We start from the raw sequence: 18,195 nt of genomic DNA on the forward strand, positions 1-18,195 counted from the left end.
CTACTAAGTGCTACTCATCATGCCCTATTTTTCGACCTACATCCATCGATGCCGGATGGTGTACACGGCCCTTTATTGTTGTTTTTTATAAAATAAATGTCCAGAAATTGGTCAGAGTGCTTGCGTTGTTTGGCCTGAAAGCCAATAAAGCCCGTCACAAAGTGTTGACTGTTTCTCGGTTGTAACAAATCAAGCCCAGAATAGTATTTGGCTCAGAGCAAGTTTCACAAGTTACTCTAATAGGAAAACATAAATAACGTCGGACCAATTGATCTCTTAAGCAAAAAAATCATGAAAAAATCATCATCAAAAATAAATCTAAAAAATGTTCAAGAACAAAAGCGCAAAAACTGGCACGCAAAAGTTTTGCATTAAAAGACACACACGTTTACAATAATTGCTTCAAACTTCGTCCGGGAGCAGATAAAAATTATCTATACGAACTTGTTAATTAGTAAAAAGAATTACATAATTATTAAAGAGTATTGACAATTAGACGATAAAACAAACCTAGTACAGGAAAGCAATACGAAATGAGACAAAACAAATTACAGAAATGTACTTGCTATTACTTTTGTGTTGTTTATGTTTTGAATATGGCACCTAAAGTGTAAGTAAAATAGTTAATAAGAGTTATATCGCAATACATTCTAAAAAAAAGCAAACCTACAACTACGCAGTATGGCATTACTTTGCATAAATGAATGAGCACGTAAAATATAAGCACAAAGTCAAATTGATACAGATCATTGCTCTAAATCTACTTCTCTGATTTCGATTACGCTTTAAAACTACGATACGTGAAGTTGGAAATTAAATTGAAGGTGTTCGTTTTCGAGAAATTTTAGTTTCCTGCTTGGCCTCCGACAGTTCTGCCAAGTTTGATAGTGAACTTAGTTTCTTTGAAGGTAAGTTAGTTACTTTTAATCGTCGAAGATAGCTTTGATGTCTAACAACGCTTGCCTGATTCTGCCTCTGAATCTGTTCGAGTCTGTGTTCAAACTGCTGTTGCGCGATGATACATGAAACCAGATGATGTCTTCCCCTGCAATGATGTAGGATACCCCATAGCCATCGAAAGACACTGGTCCAAAACCACCACCTGGACTTCGAAACTCCGGCTCCTCTTCCAGATTGACCAAACTCATTTGCACCTGTGGAGTCTGAGACGTTGACAATCTCCATGGTTCATATATCACCTTTTGTAGGAACTCATGGTCTTTCTTCAAGTATTTTGAGACTACATACAGGCAAAACAGATGACGGTCCACGCCTTTTCCGGCCATCGCATCACGATAGAGCTTCGAATGGAAATCACATGACTTGCAGATCATAGCTCTGAGCTCCTCTTTTGATTTTGTCCCATTCTCAAGAGCTAGCACAAATGCTGACGTGTATTCAGTGCACACTCTTACCGTTTCTGTCCTTCCCTCTCGGTACAACCTCGTCATCGAAGCTTCGTATGTCAAATGGAATTGGCCAATATCTCTATAGTAGGCCAATTGCAAGGCCAGCTGGATGAACCCATCTGGACTGCACTTACACTTCTTCACAAATCCTTTGCCATACGCATCGAACATCATCAGTTTGATGTCCGTATCTGCTATCAGCGTCTGGGCATCACTCACAGCAACATCGATGTCTTTTAGACACTCCTCGGAGAAATCCCACTGTAGCTTTATTGGAGCAAGTTTGAGTTGAGATGGCTCGCCAGCACAGTTGCCTTGTTCGTCATAGCCTAAAAACTTTCAAAATTAGATTGCGCTTTGTTACAACTATCATCAAGAGTTTCATGCTTTTCCAAATTGAATCAGTTGCAAATCATACAGGTGATGTCATCAGTCGATATAAGCACGGATGTGATTAAAAGGGCTTACATTATGAGCAACATTAAAAGATAGTCGTGCTGAAAAACAGACAACATTAACATAGCCCGCAGATTGTCGGAAAATAGCCTCGATAGACGTTTGTAGCCTTCCATGAATTGAAACAACTAAAGAAATACGATAGACATTGACCACCAGTCCAATAATAGACCGCTAGATTTTTTTGGTTAGATTCGGACTGTCATTTTTATGAGACACATACGCTCTATACAGAAAAAACCCTAATAGATTTATCAAAATTAATATTTGATATCAAAAAATCAAGACTCTAATACTCGGGAGAGCTAGGGCATATACGTTTGGCACTACTTAGACGCACACTATTTACCTTTAACTAGTAAATGTAAATTTAAAGTTCAATAAGCGAGTTTAGAAGTCATTTTTTGAGTAAGGCAAATCACGCAATTGACCTAAAAGCAAAACCAATGACGTCACGCACACAAATTTTAACTGAAAAGCAGTAGAAATCACTGAAATTGAAAAAGTCAATTCCAAGTCAGGTCGAAAGATTTATCGATGGAGACGGCGAATTAAAAAACATAGCAGGCCAAGTCCTGAAAAACAATCCAAAGAATAGAATGAAAACCTTAGAAGTACTCTACCTAACCAGCAGATCAATTGAACGGTGCCAGCCAGCCAAAACACAAACAAAATCATCAAAAAGTTGAGAAACTAAATCAATCAAATTTCAAAAAATTCAAAAAAAAAGAAATCAATTGCAAATTTTAATAAAATGCTGCTGAAAATCGTGATATTCAAATCTTCAGAGTCATTTCTGTGTCTCTAGAGGCTATCCACTAGCCCAATTCTAAGCCTTAAAAAACTCATTGACTCAAAGGTCGACAAACTAGGTACAAGACAATAATTTTAAGAAAAAGTTTCAAATTTTATCAAAAATAAACTTCGTATTATTAAAATTTCGGAAACCATTCCACTGCCCCAATCAACTATGTAATATCATAATATCAAACCCTGGAGGAGGTTACATGTCTACTCCTGCAAAAAAAACTAAACAAAAGATAAACGTTTTAAAAAGTTCCAAATTTTATCAAAATTTCTAAAATTTGAAATGTTAAATTGTTGGAAACAAATCAATTGACGCTAACAACCAAGAAGCAACTTTTTTATCAGACCGCAAAATAGGTTTTTGGGCCCTTGAGGCTGGACAAAAATAAAAACATTGACAAAAATTTTAGGCAAACATGGCAGATTTTATACAAAAAATGCTAATATTCAAGACATTAAAATGTTGGAAACCATTCCATTGTTACTAGAAGCAATACAGCGCCTTATTATCGAGCTCGTGGCCTCTGAGGCTAGAAAAACTTAAAAAATGACAAATATTTCTAAAAAAACTTGAAAATTGCAAAAATTAGTGTCATTTTGCGTGTTCGTAGCTCTGTCATAGCTCATAAAAAGGTCATAACAAGTAACTCGCAAAAGATCTTCGTCAAGTTTGTAACACAGCCGGCAGATTGCCGGAAAATAGCCTCCTTTGGCGCGCTTGACGCAGATCGGAATTGAAACAGAAAAAGAAAAAGCTGTTCTAATTCGGCGTACAGTTTCAGTTGGATTCAAAAACTATACTTAACTCAGCTTGTAAACCGAAAAATAATAAGCTTAATACCAATGTCAGCTAGCAAACACTCTAATGGAATTTGATAACTAATTCTCGATGACTTAAGGACCGGGCTTTATCAATTTATCCCGTCTCTTTTTATTTTGCTCTTTTGACCTTGACTGTATTCACTGTCATGCGTAATTCATTGAATGAAAACTATTCAGTTAAAACAGTGAGTGAGGTAAGTCAGAAGTCAAACGTGGAAGTAGTGATTTATGCAAAATAAAAAACGTGATCGAAAAGTAAAGCGAATTAAAAAAGGAGAGCGCCTAAATAATAGCCGCTGAGAGGCTATTTTTTAATTAATCAGACTGATTAATTAAAAACATGAAAAATTGCTCAAAAACTCAAAATAACCTTGCAACCTTAAATTCAGGCCATGCCAGCAGTTGCACCACTCTAAGCACTTGAAGGACTGCTAAAGCCCACTTTGGGCCTCTAATGAAACTTAATGCCCGCTGGGCTTTACCTGTTTATCCCGTTTTGAAAGATCGCCATTGAAAAATGGGGTCTTTCCCATTATAGCCCCCCCCCAGCTTAGTGGTCAGATAACCTATAGCCCCCAAACATGGTAATTATACCATAATGGGGGGGCTATAATTTCATGGGGGGGCTATAATGGGAAAGACCCGAAAAATGTGTGAACACATCTTAAAGAAAATACAGCGCACCAATACAATCCAAATTCTTTTCACGATGTCCCCAATAATAGCCACTACCGCTTCGTGGCTATTAATTATCAAACACTATCGCTCCGACTCTCATTTCTCAAACTGAAACAAGTGATCAGCTACTTTCCCTTGAAATCAGGCGGGAATGAGCTAAAAAGAAGTCTCAAAACTAGTTCAAAACTAAATTTGTTGCTGTACGCACCAAATACTTTAAAGTCTTGGAAGTAGGCGAACTCGAAAGCCTGACAACATACAGGTGCATCGGCCCAAGAGTGCTCTGCATTCACGCAACACCGTCCATTGGTGAAAATGGTCACCGTGAGCGTCTTGTCAAACCATTTGTTAAAGCCTGTGCCATGTAGTGCCTCTGCAACGTACTTGTCACCTGAAACAACAATGGTAAGTTGATAAAACTTGAAATTTCATACAACTGAAAAAGGATGCAATGACACGAGACAAATTGATTTCAAAACAACAACATGAAGCATTGAAATGTCTCGTGCATTTGAAATATCTCAATGCCGGAAATAGCTAGCTTTATGGTTATATCTTGATTAGGTGAATTTGGAATCTAGAAATAGCATCACCTTTTCAAAGAAACTTGGCTCAAATTTCCGTTCATTTTAAATGTTATGTCCTTTATTTTACTCAAAAAATTAAGAAGCCAACTGTTTGTGAGCACTGACCTGCGGACTCGTCATCTTTGCTAAAGTAAGCCTCCTTGTCCTCTAGAATGACAACAAAGGCAGCACTCTCAATGATTCCCAGAGACTTCCTATTTGTGGGATTGGACAGGAAGTGGTTCTCCCTGCACCTGGCCCATTCGTCCCTCTTCCACGAAGTGAAGGCAGCGCACTTCTCTTCTCCCGATAATGGCTCTACTGTCGAGTCCAATATTTGCAGGAACAGCTTTTCTAGATCCTTTGGTGGCAGTATTCCGTACCCTTTGTATATTGGCATCTGGAACCATCGTCCTCTATAATATCCAATTGTGTGCGTCAAAAACGAAACCAATTGAAAACCGGATTGCCATTATCGGCATCAATTTTAAAAACCCGATTTCCAGAAGCAAAATAAACTAATTTTTCAATATGATCATTTGGGCTCCACGTTTGGCCTTGGACAAAATCGAAGACAATAAGACAAAGAAAGAAAGAAAGAAAGAATTTATTTCTCCAGTACTAAATGAAATAACAACTTTCAAAAACGGTAACAGATATGCAAAAAAAGAAAGGATACTAACAATAGAGTCATGCTGGACTTTTAAGCTGGAGAGGGCAGACAACGAAGCCATCAGGCCTACACAAGGTCTGCCCCACTGCGTAATACGTCTTCAAAGCAAAATGAAAAAAGACCTAGAGAAGAAAAGGGCTCTGTAAAAAAGTAGCAAAAGAAGTCACAAGTGTTTTCTGATCATTAAAAAACGTCCAAAAACTTTTTGGTCCCACTGCCAAGGTCTGAGCACCACGAGGACGCTCACAAAAGCAAGACATATTTTGAGCTAACATAACCCACTAACATCGGGCGAATTGTTCTGAAACGACTGGCGAGCGGTTGGCTTCCTAAGTAGCTTCAGCTTAATTGAGGTTGGTGGAGGGGTGAAGAGCGGGTGGTGAACGAGGGGGGGGGGGGGGGGGGGGTCGAATTACACCCTTCGCACCATGAATTAGTCTCCTGAAACTTGATGAAAAGATCTAAAAAACCCTAAACAGTAAAAAATTTAAGACAATTTCTTTCATGGGTTCCAACCAAAATTAGCGAAGGAGACAAACTTATGTTATTCTGAATGCAAAAAGCTAATTACCCTGATAAATAAGAGATAATAATCAATAGGAAAACAATCAGTAGCCCGGAGATAAATTTCAATTGCCATAAATGAATTAGCAACCATTAATGAATTAGAATCCATAAAAGGAGCAACAGTGGGGGGGGGGGGAACGTTCGGAGGGCGGTTTTTGGCTGCACGGGGCCCTTACGGCCTGAACAATGTGCAGGGTTGCAGATTGGGGGGCGGGGGGAGGTGAAGTGAGCGGGGGGGGGGGGGGCTAATGTGGGGGTCAACCTCTAAGAACCGCCCTTCACATCATAAGTATAAGTCTCCAAAACCGTTTCTGTAAATCGTATACCTGGAGACTAGTGAGCAGAACGCCTCTAAGAACACTTAATGCCCACTGGGCGCTACCTCTTTATTCCGTTTTTGAGGACGAAAAGTCAAATGGGTCAGACAAAAAATCAGTCGAGCAAAAATTGCATAATACCTGTATATGTAATAGGAACCATGGGGACCCCTGCCCCAGCTAAAAAAAAATGAATTAAATAAGTACACGGCCACCTAGCAACTCAAGCTCACCCAAGATTTGAAGCCGGCTCAATCAAAGAAGGGTACTGTCGCTCCCAGAGCTATTAATTATCAAAACACTCCCTATTAGACGTCTTAACTTGTTGCCGAAATGCTGGCATGTTTTTAGCTGTATATTTGATACTAATGAATAAAAAATAATTTATACCAAATAATCAACTTTAATTTGATAATCTTTGTTTAAATAAGTAGTTTTGTAGCCCTGTAGTTTAGATAATACAAAATACTACAATGTTCTCAACAGGAGGACATGCAAGCAAGCCACCAAAACGATAATTTAACTCCCTACCCAACTCACTGACTCTTACATAGAAAATAAACCAAGCTCCCAATTCGATCAAAACGTGAATTTTAAAAATTTCTCATAAGGGATCAGAGAAAAACAACAAGGCGCCACAAGGTCCCAAGCCAATCCCTGATCAAACCAAAAGGAAGGAAAAGAATTGCACTTAGTCAAAATCAACAAAAAATAGTATGTAAGACATCAAAACATTAAGCTTCCTGGGTTCAACCCCCACTTACTCCATTTTTTAAAACTCCGCATAATCAAGCTTCCAGCTTTTGATTGATTGATAAATATAAACATAGCCGGCAGATTTCCGGAAAATAGTCGCGATAGACGCTTGTGGGGTTACATGAATTGAAACAACTATAGAAATAAAATAGACAGATCGACCACCAGTCCTTTAATAGACCACTAGACTTTTTGGGTTAGCTTCGGGCTGTCATTTTTATGAGACACATAAGCTCTATAAGGAGAAAGCCCTAGTAGGCCTTTTCAAAATTAGGGTCTTTTCCGTTTATGCCCCTCAGCTTAGTGGGCGCATTATATTTGCACTCTCCAGATGCACGTGCAATATTGGGGTGGGGGGCACAAACGGAAAAGATCCCAAAATTAATATTCGAAATCAAAAACTCAAGACTCTAAATAATCAAGAATTAGGGCATATATGTTTGGCACTACTTAGATGCACACTACTGCTCTTTAATAAGTAAATGTTCATAAAATTTAAAGTTCCATAAGTGAGTTCAGAAGTCATTTTTTTGAGTGAGGTAAGTCATTGAAAAAGTCAGGGTAAGACGAAACAAAAATCTGTTAGACGAAGTAAAAAAAACATAGCCGGAAGAATTCCGGAAACGACTCGAAGTGGAAATCCACTTAAATGCCACCCAACTACTCATCAGACAAAACGTGCCTCCACTAATTTAGGATTTTAAAACAAAACCATAATACAAAAAAGTAAAAAAAAAATCAAATCTATTTATATGTTAAAAAATCTGATCGAATTTTGTCATAACTTGAGACCCCGAAATAACTATCTCTGCCAAAATTTCTTCACCAACACAACTACTACCTACTATAACCACTTATAAGAATTTTTTAAAAAATACTTTTAACCAAATCATGAAAAAAAATAAGCTCTTACAAACAACTTTGACTATAAAACTGGAAAAAGTTAATAACTTTTTTTAATATTAAAAAAGCACATAAATCCAAAGAAAAATTCTTTTCAGCCAATATGGTATCCAAATGCTTGCAAAACAATAGGCAAGCCATAATAGGCTAAGAAATTTGTCTAAAGACCAGAAAAAAGCGAAGAACTGCAAAAAAAAATAAGGAAAAATAGTTCCAGTTTTCGCCATTTTTTGTCACATTTCTCAACAAAAAATGCTTTATATCCACAAAACTGTAGCCACTTGTAAACTAAAAATTGCTCAAGTAATAGGGGTCTTTTCAACGCCCATTTAAGGCAGTAAAGCAAAAAAATGTTTAAAAAATCGCAAAAATTATCCCAAAAATCAGCAAAATACATGAAAAACCACCGAATTAGCCTAAAATTCATATAAATTTCCAGTAACCTTCTAACCACTACCAAAACCAGCCTAAAATTAAAAGAAAATCATAACCAAACCTCTTTACCAAAAAAAATTGAAAAAAAAAAACTGCTTTAAAATGCCGCACGTGAACAAAAAATTTCGCTCGCTTACAGAATTGTTTTTCACACCTCAATTTCTCGCTCTCTCGAAAACGGCGATATGAACAAAAAACCACTCTCTTTTCGCTCCACTCTTCATTTTGTTCAGCAACAAAATCACTCCAAATTTTTTCACGCGTTTCATTTCCCGCATCACAATTCACTCCAAATTGATTTCTAAAAAAGGACTTCTACAATACTCCTCTTCGAGTCGTAATAAAAAATAGGAGCGCTATAAGAGCCGCCAAAAATTGAGGACGCGGCTATTAAACCAAAGATTGCATAAGATATATATAGCATAAACAAAAGAGCAACAGGTGTACAATAATTGCTATGAACTTTGTTCAAGAGCAATTAATCAGTCGGACGTGCTTACTTGTGGTAGACAGCTATGTGCTCAGATCTGTGATATTTCTTCAAAGTGTCGAATTCTCGTCCAGGAACTCTCGTAGTATTAAATGCCCTCTCATACTGTGCACTGCAGAGAGGTCTAATGCCCATGGCCATCAAAGGCTTCATTGTCTGGTGGTCGATAATTGTTCTGAACTTGAGCAAGCCTGCAGTCATGTTAGCAGCTCTGGCTGCCTGGGTTGTCTTTATAGTTGAGAAGACACAATCTAGTCCATAGTAATTACTATTGATCATGATTGGGGTTCTGCCGTACAGGTAGACGTATGTTTCCCACCAATCAGTGACATAGTTGCTCACGAAGAGATGTTTAGCCCACAGGTACCACTGCAGCTTCCAGCCTAGGGTCCTCTCAAAGTCTTTAGAAGCAGCCTCCGTTTTCTTGTATTCCTCCTCGCTAAGGAGAGGCTTCACTGATGCTAAATGTCTTCTAAGGGTGTGTTTGAGTGAGGGCAGAGGCAGCTTAGGCAACACGTGTTGATATACGAATGTGGTCGGTCTAATTATGGCTAAAAATTGCATAGACATGGCCCAAGCTCTTGTTGTGATGCTGATCTTCTTTGGCTTGTCGTACATAAATCCGTTGTATCTAAGACAACACAAATCCTATCACACACAAAAAATGCATAGCACCATCTTTTCTTACCTTTTTTTTACCGAGATCACCGATAAAGTAGAAAATTTTCACAAATGGAGCGCCTTGTAAATAATTTTAGTAAATAGTAAAGCTTCTAATTTTTTTAATATAAACTTTTTATACAACAAACAGAAAACAATATTTCATGAACTATTTAGTCATTTTCGATAATTGCCTCCAATGTGAATTCCTCTTGAATAGCTTCTATATAACATTAACTAATACCAAAAGGATAGAAAAGTAAAATAATTAAAGACCTGAGGTTAGTTTTGAGCATCTTTTTGATGCCTAGTGCACATCCGATGTAGATGATGCTGCTAGTGAGCATGACTCTGTAGCTGGGTGGTAACATGTGCAACTTAGCATCCACCATTCCTCTTGCTGACACTATCCAAGGAAATTGGCCAAAGTGGAAGGCAAGAAGGGAAGAGGGCACTGCCACCACGGTCAGACGAGTCATTGGCAGGTAATTCTTCAACCTAAAACACAAAACAACATGTTCACTTTTAAATTCTATCACAATTTATAGTACAAACTAATTTAGCCGGCAAAATGCCGGAAAACTGCCGCCGTTGAACCCATTGATGTACGTGGAGATTGATACAGAAAAAGAGAAAGTGTCAAAAGTGTTCTAATTAGGTGTGCAGTTAGCTACATTCTAAAATTACACTTAATTCGGCTTCTAAACTGAAGGCAATTAGACTTAATACTAATGCAGTCTATCAATTGCTCTAATAAACTTTGATACCCTATTGCAACATGACATAATGACCTGGCTTTATACGTTTATCCCTATTTAAAATATAGCATTTAAAAACTTACACAAAACAAAAAATGTAAAAAAGTGATCGAAAAACTTGACAAAATTGAGAACATGATGCTAAAAAGGGGTCAAAAAAATTTGCCAAAAACCATAGCAAAAACTTGAATCCCATGAAATTACCGTCAGTTATTCCAGAAGGCCAATGAAAAATGTTTTGAGACTAAGCAACAACACCACAAGAAGAGCATCAAACGGGCATGACTCAAAAAACTAAATTTTTGTATAAAAAAGTTCGAAAGCCGTAAACACAAACGCTTAGAACTCATGCCATACATTTTGCTTTCAATTTTTAAAATAAACAATTGAAAAGTTAGCCAGTAGAATACTGGAAGCGACTGAATAGAATATAAACTCTAAACCTAACCTACCAAATTTTTAAAAACACCGAAACTCAGAGGAGGATGAGGAAGGGAGGGAGGGGAGGGACGTTACCGCTTTATCCCCTTTTTGAGGACAAAAGGTTCAGACGAAAAATCAGTCAAGCGAAAAGTTATTAATAGGATAGCCAGTAGAATGCCGGAAGCAACTCAATGTAATATAATCTCTAACCGATCATGTAAGCAATATGATCGTTAAAAGCTGTTCCAGGTAACAAGCGCCTGTTTTGCCTGGTGTTTTCAAGAATTAAATCAAAACAGGTATTTTGCCAGCAGAGTTCAAACAATCAATTGTAATACCACTTCACAGAGGTGATTGCAAAAGCCATTTGAATAATTGTCGTTTAATTTCTCTTCAGGGTTTTCAGCAAAGTGTTTGAAAAAGCACTCTACAACAAAGTATATAAATTGAAAAATTTGATCTTTTGCATACAAAGCAGTTTAGATTTCGAAGAAAAGCATTCCACGGTCGACGCTATTGCAGAAATCACGGAAAATCGCGGAAAGATTGGTCGAGCAGCTACTTAACAGATAAGATGCAATTTGTTTCCTGCAATGAAGTTAACTCTAACCAGAAAGCAGTTATTTATGGGAAACCGCAAGGGTCAGTATGTCCTCTTCTTTTTCTTCTCTAAGTAAATGATCAATCGCTTGTGTGTAAGACCAGCAAAGTTTTTCACTTTGCTGATGACACAAACGTGACTGCCATCAAGTGCTGCCCTAATGGTAGACGTCGAATCTGTGTCCAATTGGCTCGATAGCAACAAGCTTAAACTAAATTTTAAAAACAACAACAAGTCAACATATCACTAGGAAGTGCCTATAGTTCACCCCTTGTTTTACACTGTGTTGCAGTGAAAATAGAAAACTCGTCGTTATCTAAGCGTAATCATTGACAATAAACTATCATTCAAGCAGCATTTAAGTTGCATCATCAAGAAACCCAGTAGACAATGTGGAATAGTGTCCAAGTTGAGACACTGCGTTCCCCGAAAACTTTTATTAAAGTAATATCAAATGAATATAAAGCCAATAACTCAATATGGACTTTTAGTGTATGGATGTACATCTTTTTCAGCCCTTGTTCCTATTAAAGACATGCAAAGAGAAATTACGCACATAATTCCCTTTAAATTGCTCAACGAGTGAATGGAACGATGCTTGAAACGAACACACTGACAGTTCATGAAATTTTTTATGAGTTAGTCAATTTTTTATCACGATCTATCAAGATGCACGCAGAAAGTTTTCTTGATAATTTATTTTCTTTTGAAAAACCAAGCACTTACTCAAACAGAAGATCAACTAAAAACTATCTAAGTATTCCTATGACAAAAAATTAACTACAGCACTGCTCCATAAAATGTTGTGGAAGTTAACTGCATAGCATTTTGCATGAAAATTCTATCATTGACGGCGAAGTCCTCACCAACCAAATCTTTTCGTCAACTGTTCATAAGATTAAAGATAACTATATTCTAGGCATTCAAGAGCTGTCACGGGAACTCTTCAGTCTGTAGACATATAAAATTTTTTTCATTGTGATTGACGGTTCAACACATTATGGGTGATTGAATTTAAGCTCGTCAGTTGTGGTGTAGTCATTAGTACCGGATGATTTTTTTATTTCAACTAATTAAAAGTGTTTAGGATATGGCTTAAACTTCTATCGAAACATATTCCATCGGCAGTTCAATCATTAGCCCTATTTCAGTTAGCTATCGTAATTTCTAAGACTTTTTCTTGCTAATGATGAAATTAATCAGAAGTTTATGGGTTTATTTTGGAAACCGTTATCACTGATTCCTGCATTTACAAATTAAGGAAAATTTACCGGAAAATAGTTGCGGTGCCTTTGTAAAAGACACCGCGGTTCAATTTCTGCCAAAATTTGATTTTTCTAAGTTCTAAAAATGTTTTTTCAGCATTTTTTCTCTTCTAATATGCATTTTTTAAATCAAGAATTCTTTTCCTTTCTCTTTTTATTACTGAACGAAGTTTGGGTGTTCGCTTAAGTCAGCTCTAATATACCGTAGAAGCCGGAAAACGGTAGTGAGTTGATATAATTTTTAAGTTTTGAATGAATCACAATTTGTTTTGGAAAATCTTGTTTTTTAAAGAATGAATAATAACGCTGTGAAGTAGGTTGAACGATCTCGTTGCGTGTTTTTGCTTCAAGTTCAATATACTCTGCTGATTGTGCTACTTTTCATTTAATTCTGTATTTATTTTTATTTATATATACTTCGCAATTTATACTTATTTATCCCTCTCTCTCTCTATTATTTTCTTGGTGTGCATGCGTACGATGACTGTATTACCTGTTGACGACGTCGTATGCCCATCGTCTCCAACCCCTGAAGATGGCAAGTCCAATGGCTGCAACCGCATCATTGTCGATGTGATATCTTAGTCCATCGTCCCCCACCTCGAATCGGAAGGCCACCGCCGCATTAGCCTCCGCCATTAACCAAAACACCTGAAAGTCAGTTCACGCTATTACAATTTATCTCACTTGCCATTACTATGTAAAGCCATCCAAACAAAAAAATTCGCCACTTAAGGCTGCAGTTAACGGAAATTACAAAAGGATGTTTAAATCTAATTTCCTTTTTTATTCTAACAATCTTAAATAGATGTACACTTGCTTATTAAAAAACTAATCATTGTGCTGAACAAAATCAAACCATTTAATCAACTGAAAAAATATCCTCCGATGATAATGCCTACTTAATTGAACATCGAATGATCAGCAAACAAAATCACTCAAACGGATCTTCCAGTTTTTGTAAATGGACCGCACTATCGGATATTACATTTGGTACTCGTCAGAACACGTTGTCTGGTATTAGGGATAACAGTTTGCCTCATCTCTTTGGGTGAAAAATAAAGGGCAATAAATACAAAATATATAAAACAATTTTTTCCGACCAAAAATTACTAGGCCAGCAGGACCTTAGAATTTTAGAAAACATTTTTACAGCGAGCTCCTGGGTTTCCTTAAAATCGGAAAGAAGTTAAAATCGGTTGTTGATAATCGATCTGCTCGTTTGTAAACGACAATACAGAGCGGAAGAGGGAGTAACGTGTTGATCAGAAGCCACGCAATTATGACCAGCGGCAACCAATAAAGACGCAAGGAGACAAGTTAACGGATGAACGACCTAGGAGAAAATGATATGCAGTCAGTTGCAAGTGGTCGTTTGTATCATATGGAACATTTGCGAGAGGCCTGGAGTTCATGCTAGTTCTATTTTACAAGAAACTGTACTCAGAATTTCGTCAGTTCAAGTTCTCGAACAACTGACCTTGTAAAGTGATAGTTTGCAAAGTAGTACCAATCTCTGCCAAATTCCACCGAAATGGGGAGCAGCTGGGGGATTCAAATTCCAATCTATCTCCACATTCAGTAAATGTAGCTTAGCCGCAAATGAATTTGAATCCTTCAATTTGCGATGCTAGATTGCAGAGCGTTGTTTGAACAAACAGATGACTTGCACAATCTGAGACGAATTTGTTGGGCTTTCCTCTGCGGTTAATGAAACGCCTGATGCAGTTCATTGTAGAGTCTGTTCGGAGATCATTCGACACTTCAAGATCTACCGCTCTAACAAAAGACAGGTGAAGAGCAAAAAAATATCGGCTAGATAACTTGTCATTGTGTTTAACAGGAAAAAGTTCCTATGAAATTGAGGCCAGTTTTTCCAAAGGCAAACTGATTTTTCTTGGACAATCTTTCCGCGCATAAATCCGACATCTGGGGTGCTAACATCCTCCAGCATTCTATGACACGGCCAACAGTGGTGTATAGTCTGTTTAACAGCTACTCTACAGCGAAGTATCCAATAGTATTCCATGAGTGTTTCGTCTGCTCGGGACCATAAGGACAATTAGTTTCGTGTGTGTTTGTATTACAGCCTAACTGCAGCATTGTTACCGTCAAGTATTACGGGATAACAAGCTGTCATCAGAAGTCTTGCTTTTAGACAAGCAACAACGTCTAGGAATGGTGATAGTTCTTTCAATCGGCTAGCACTCGAGGCCAACTCTTTTCTCAACGACAAGTACTCTGACTTGAAATCTTGTCTTTGAATATTGTGAATAAAGTGCAGATAAGCTCTAGTGCAATGTGCTAACTTCATTTCTGCGAGGCGTTTCTTACACTTGTCCGCCAAAAGGTTACAGACTGCTATCACACGTATTATTTTGTTCCAACAGCTGAATCTTGTCGCGTCGACGATGCTTGATACAGTGGAGTTTACTGAAGAAAATGAAATAACTTTTACTAGTTGGGAATGCAAAACTTCTCGTTTTGGCCACTCAAGTCTCTCTTGGCTTAGGTCTCTCTTGGTGAAGGACGGTCCTGAAATTCAGCTAAAAATTTGACGTCATTTGCTCAACACTATCCTTGAGTTCCGTCATCTGCGGGATTAGCTGTGCTGAAATGTACTTCCAATCAAAAACGGAGGAGACATCTAGAATGTTGGCTATTCGATTTGCCAAGAAAAATCTATGGCGCATTTCAGGTGTTCTCAGCCAGTAAAGGACTATAGTGCTATCAGACCAAAAAACACAACTCTGGAAACTCTACATCTTGTTCTTCATTTATAAATTGGGTTAGTTGAGCTCCATCTACAGCGTCATGCAATTTTAGGTTGAGGATAGTCATAATTCTGATTGGGGATAGGCGAGCCTTGCCAATAATAAAATTAACGTCGATGGATCAATCCGAGTACTCAATTTGCAAGTACGAGATGGCAGATAGAGCGTATTTGGAAGCCTCAGTAAAGGTATGAGGCTCAATTGAGCTAACAGACTTGTCTAGGAAATAACTCATAGGAATTTATTTGTACATAAATGAAGGAATTTCTTCCCGTTACCTACTCAAATCCTGAATATCATCGAGTAAAAGGGGCCTGTCCCATTTTGCACCATGGTTCCAGGCGGCTTGCAAAACTTTTCATAGTCGAATTGTTAGAACCTAAATGAACCCGCTATGAATCCAAGGTGATCAAACAAAGACATCGACTTTGATACTCGAGTGAGTAATACTCGAGTGAGCTACGTTGCCTGTACTCTGGATTTTTGTAGTAAATTACTTCAATCGCAAAGCAATCTAACGCTCCGTTCCATGGTATACAAAGTACTTTTTGGTTCTGAGGGAGAGCGTTGATTGGATGCAATATGATTTTAGGTTCCAATGAATTTAAAAATTCCATTTATTCCATTTGGTTAGGTTGAAACCTCCTTCAGATAAAACATTTCTCATTCCTTGCAGTAATTTTTATGCACTTTCGATTTTGTGGAAACAGATCATACATCAATAGAGATCATCCATGGTGCGTTCTACATATTTAAGAACACCTGCAAACTGTTCTTCGTTATTACGAGCCCTTTTTCGAAAAGCATATGAGGCAATGTATGGTGAGTCTGTGGCTAGAAATGGGACCGGTGTACTCGTAAGTATCAATACGACCATCATTGTTCCAAATAAAGCTCAAGAATTTTCTCCTAAAATTGCCCCTGAAGAATCTTCAGGAGCAACTTTAACCCGCATGAACATTTCGATATCAGCGGAAAGCGAACTCTTGTTCTTCCGAAATTGCAGAATAACAACGGTAGTATTGCTTCGCAAACCTGCACCTTTCAGAAGATGACAGATTAGGGACTGACACTGAAACACTTGATGCAATAGCGAAACGGCGTACTTTTTCAGAATTGTTCTCAATAGTGACGGGGCGATAAGGAACGAAAATTTTCATCTGGTTGTTCTTTTATTTGATCAATTTTGTGACATAGTTGTTCTGCGAATCTTTCTTAAGTGTTTCCTCGTATTTTTGCTTTAACTTTGGATTGTATGAAAACTTATTGTTGGGCTGATAAAGTTGTTTCTCCGAAAGCCATCTTTCATTTGGGAGTTCGGCGTTCTCCAGAGAACACGAACTTCATGATGATCGTTGACGAGTTTATTGGTACTTTCTATAATGTCAACGGCTCATTTTTCATCATTGGACATTCAGTTCTTGGATGAAGCTATGCCAAAGTTTTCAATTTTCGTTCAAGCGGAGACCAAGTCCTAGAGAAAAGTTTCTTAAGGAAAAGTTGTTCCATTAGTGAAAACTAACACAAAACTACTCCAAAAAACATCAATTTTGCTCACATAACATATGTATGAGTCATCAAATGTCAATTGTACATCATTTTTTTCCCGCTTAATGTACAAGTCCTAGAGAAAAGTTTCTTAAGGAAAAGTTGTTACATTAGTCAAAACTAACACAAAACTACTTTAAAAACATCAATTTTGCTCTCATAACAATTATATGAGTCATCGCTGGTCACCTGTATATCGTTTTTTTCCTCTTAATGTACAAGTCCTAGAGAAAAGTTTCTTAAGGAAAAGTTGTTCCATTAGTGAAAACTAACACAAAACTACTTCAAAAAACATCAATTTTGATCAGATAACATATGTATGGGTCATCAAAGGTCAATTGTACATCATTTTTTTCCTCTTAATGTACAAGTCCTAGAGGAAAAATTCTTAAGGAAAGGTTGTTCCATCAGTGAAAACTAACACAAAACTACTTTAAAAAACATCAAATTTGCTCACATAACATATGTATGAGTCATCAAGTTCAATTGTACATCATTTTTTTTCCTCTTAATGTACAAGTCCTAGAGAAAAGTTTCTTAAGGAAAAGTTGTTCCATTAGTGAAAACTAACACAAAACTACTTTAAAAAAAATCGATTTTGCTCACATAACATATAAATGAGTCATCAAAGGTCAATTATACATCATTTTTTTCCTCTTAATGTACGAGTCCTAAAGAGAAATTTCTTAAGGAAAAGTTGTTCCATTAGTAAAAACAGACACAAAACTTTGAAAAACATCAATTTTGCTCACATAACATATATATGAGTCATCAAAGGTCCATTCTACATCATTTTTTTCCTCTTAATGTACAAGTCCTAGAGAAAAGTTTCAGGAAAAGTTGTTCCATGAGTGAAAACTAACACAAAACTACTTTAAAAAACATCAATTTTGCTCACATAACATATGTATGAGTCATCAAATGTCAATTCTACATCATTTTTTCCTCTTAATGTACAAGTCCTAGAGAAAAATTTCTTACGGAAAAGTTGTTCAATTAGTAAAAACAAACACAAAACTACTTTGAAAAACATCATTTTTGCTCATATAACATATATATATATATTAGTCATCAAAGGTCAATTCTACATCATTTTTTTCCTCTTAATGTACAAGTCCTAGAGAAAAGTTTCTTAAGGAAAAGTTGTTCCATTAGTAAAAACTAACACAAATATACTTTAAAAAATATCAATTTTGCACATATAACATATGTATGAGTCATCAAAGGTCAATTGTACATCATTTTTTTTCTCTTAATGTACAAGTCCCAGAGAAAAGTTTCTTAAGG

At 37.1% G+C, this 18,195-nt stretch overlaps 1 protein-coding gene across 1 annotated transcript in view; it reads right to left on the reverse strand.

Annotated features, from left to right (window-relative positions):
• Positions 1 to 430: 430 nt before the first annotated feature.
• Positions 431 to 18,195, reverse strand: part of LOC142336218 (carnitine O-palmitoyltransferase 1, liver isoform-like) — a 94,823-nt gene continuing 77,058 nt past the window's right edge. Inside the window, exons 2-7 of the mRNA XM_075384888.1 lie at positions 13,080 to 13,237; positions 9,816 to 10,037; positions 8,890 to 9,510; positions 4,865 to 5,154; positions 4,381 to 4,563; positions 431 to 1,738 (exon numbers count right to left, since the gene is read on the reverse strand). Of these exons, the coding sequence (XP_075241003.1) occupies positions 924 to 1,738; positions 4,381 to 4,563; positions 4,865 to 5,154; positions 8,890 to 9,510; positions 9,816 to 10,037; positions 13,080 to 13,225 (2,277 nt within the window). The 5' untranslated portion in view covers positions 13,226 to 13,237 and the 3' untranslated portion in view covers positions 431 to 923. The remainder of the gene's footprint in view (positions 1,739 to 4,380; positions 4,564 to 4,864; positions 5,155 to 8,889; positions 9,511 to 9,815; positions 10,038 to 13,079; positions 13,238 to 18,195) is intronic.

Source organism: Convolutriloba macropyga, chromosome 3 (assembly GCF_964194025.1).
Source record: "Convolutriloba macropyga chromosome 3, txConMacr16.3, whole genome shotgun sequence".
NCBI lineage: Eukaryota > Metazoa > Xenacoelomorpha > Acoela > Convolutidae > Convolutriloba > Convolutriloba macropyga.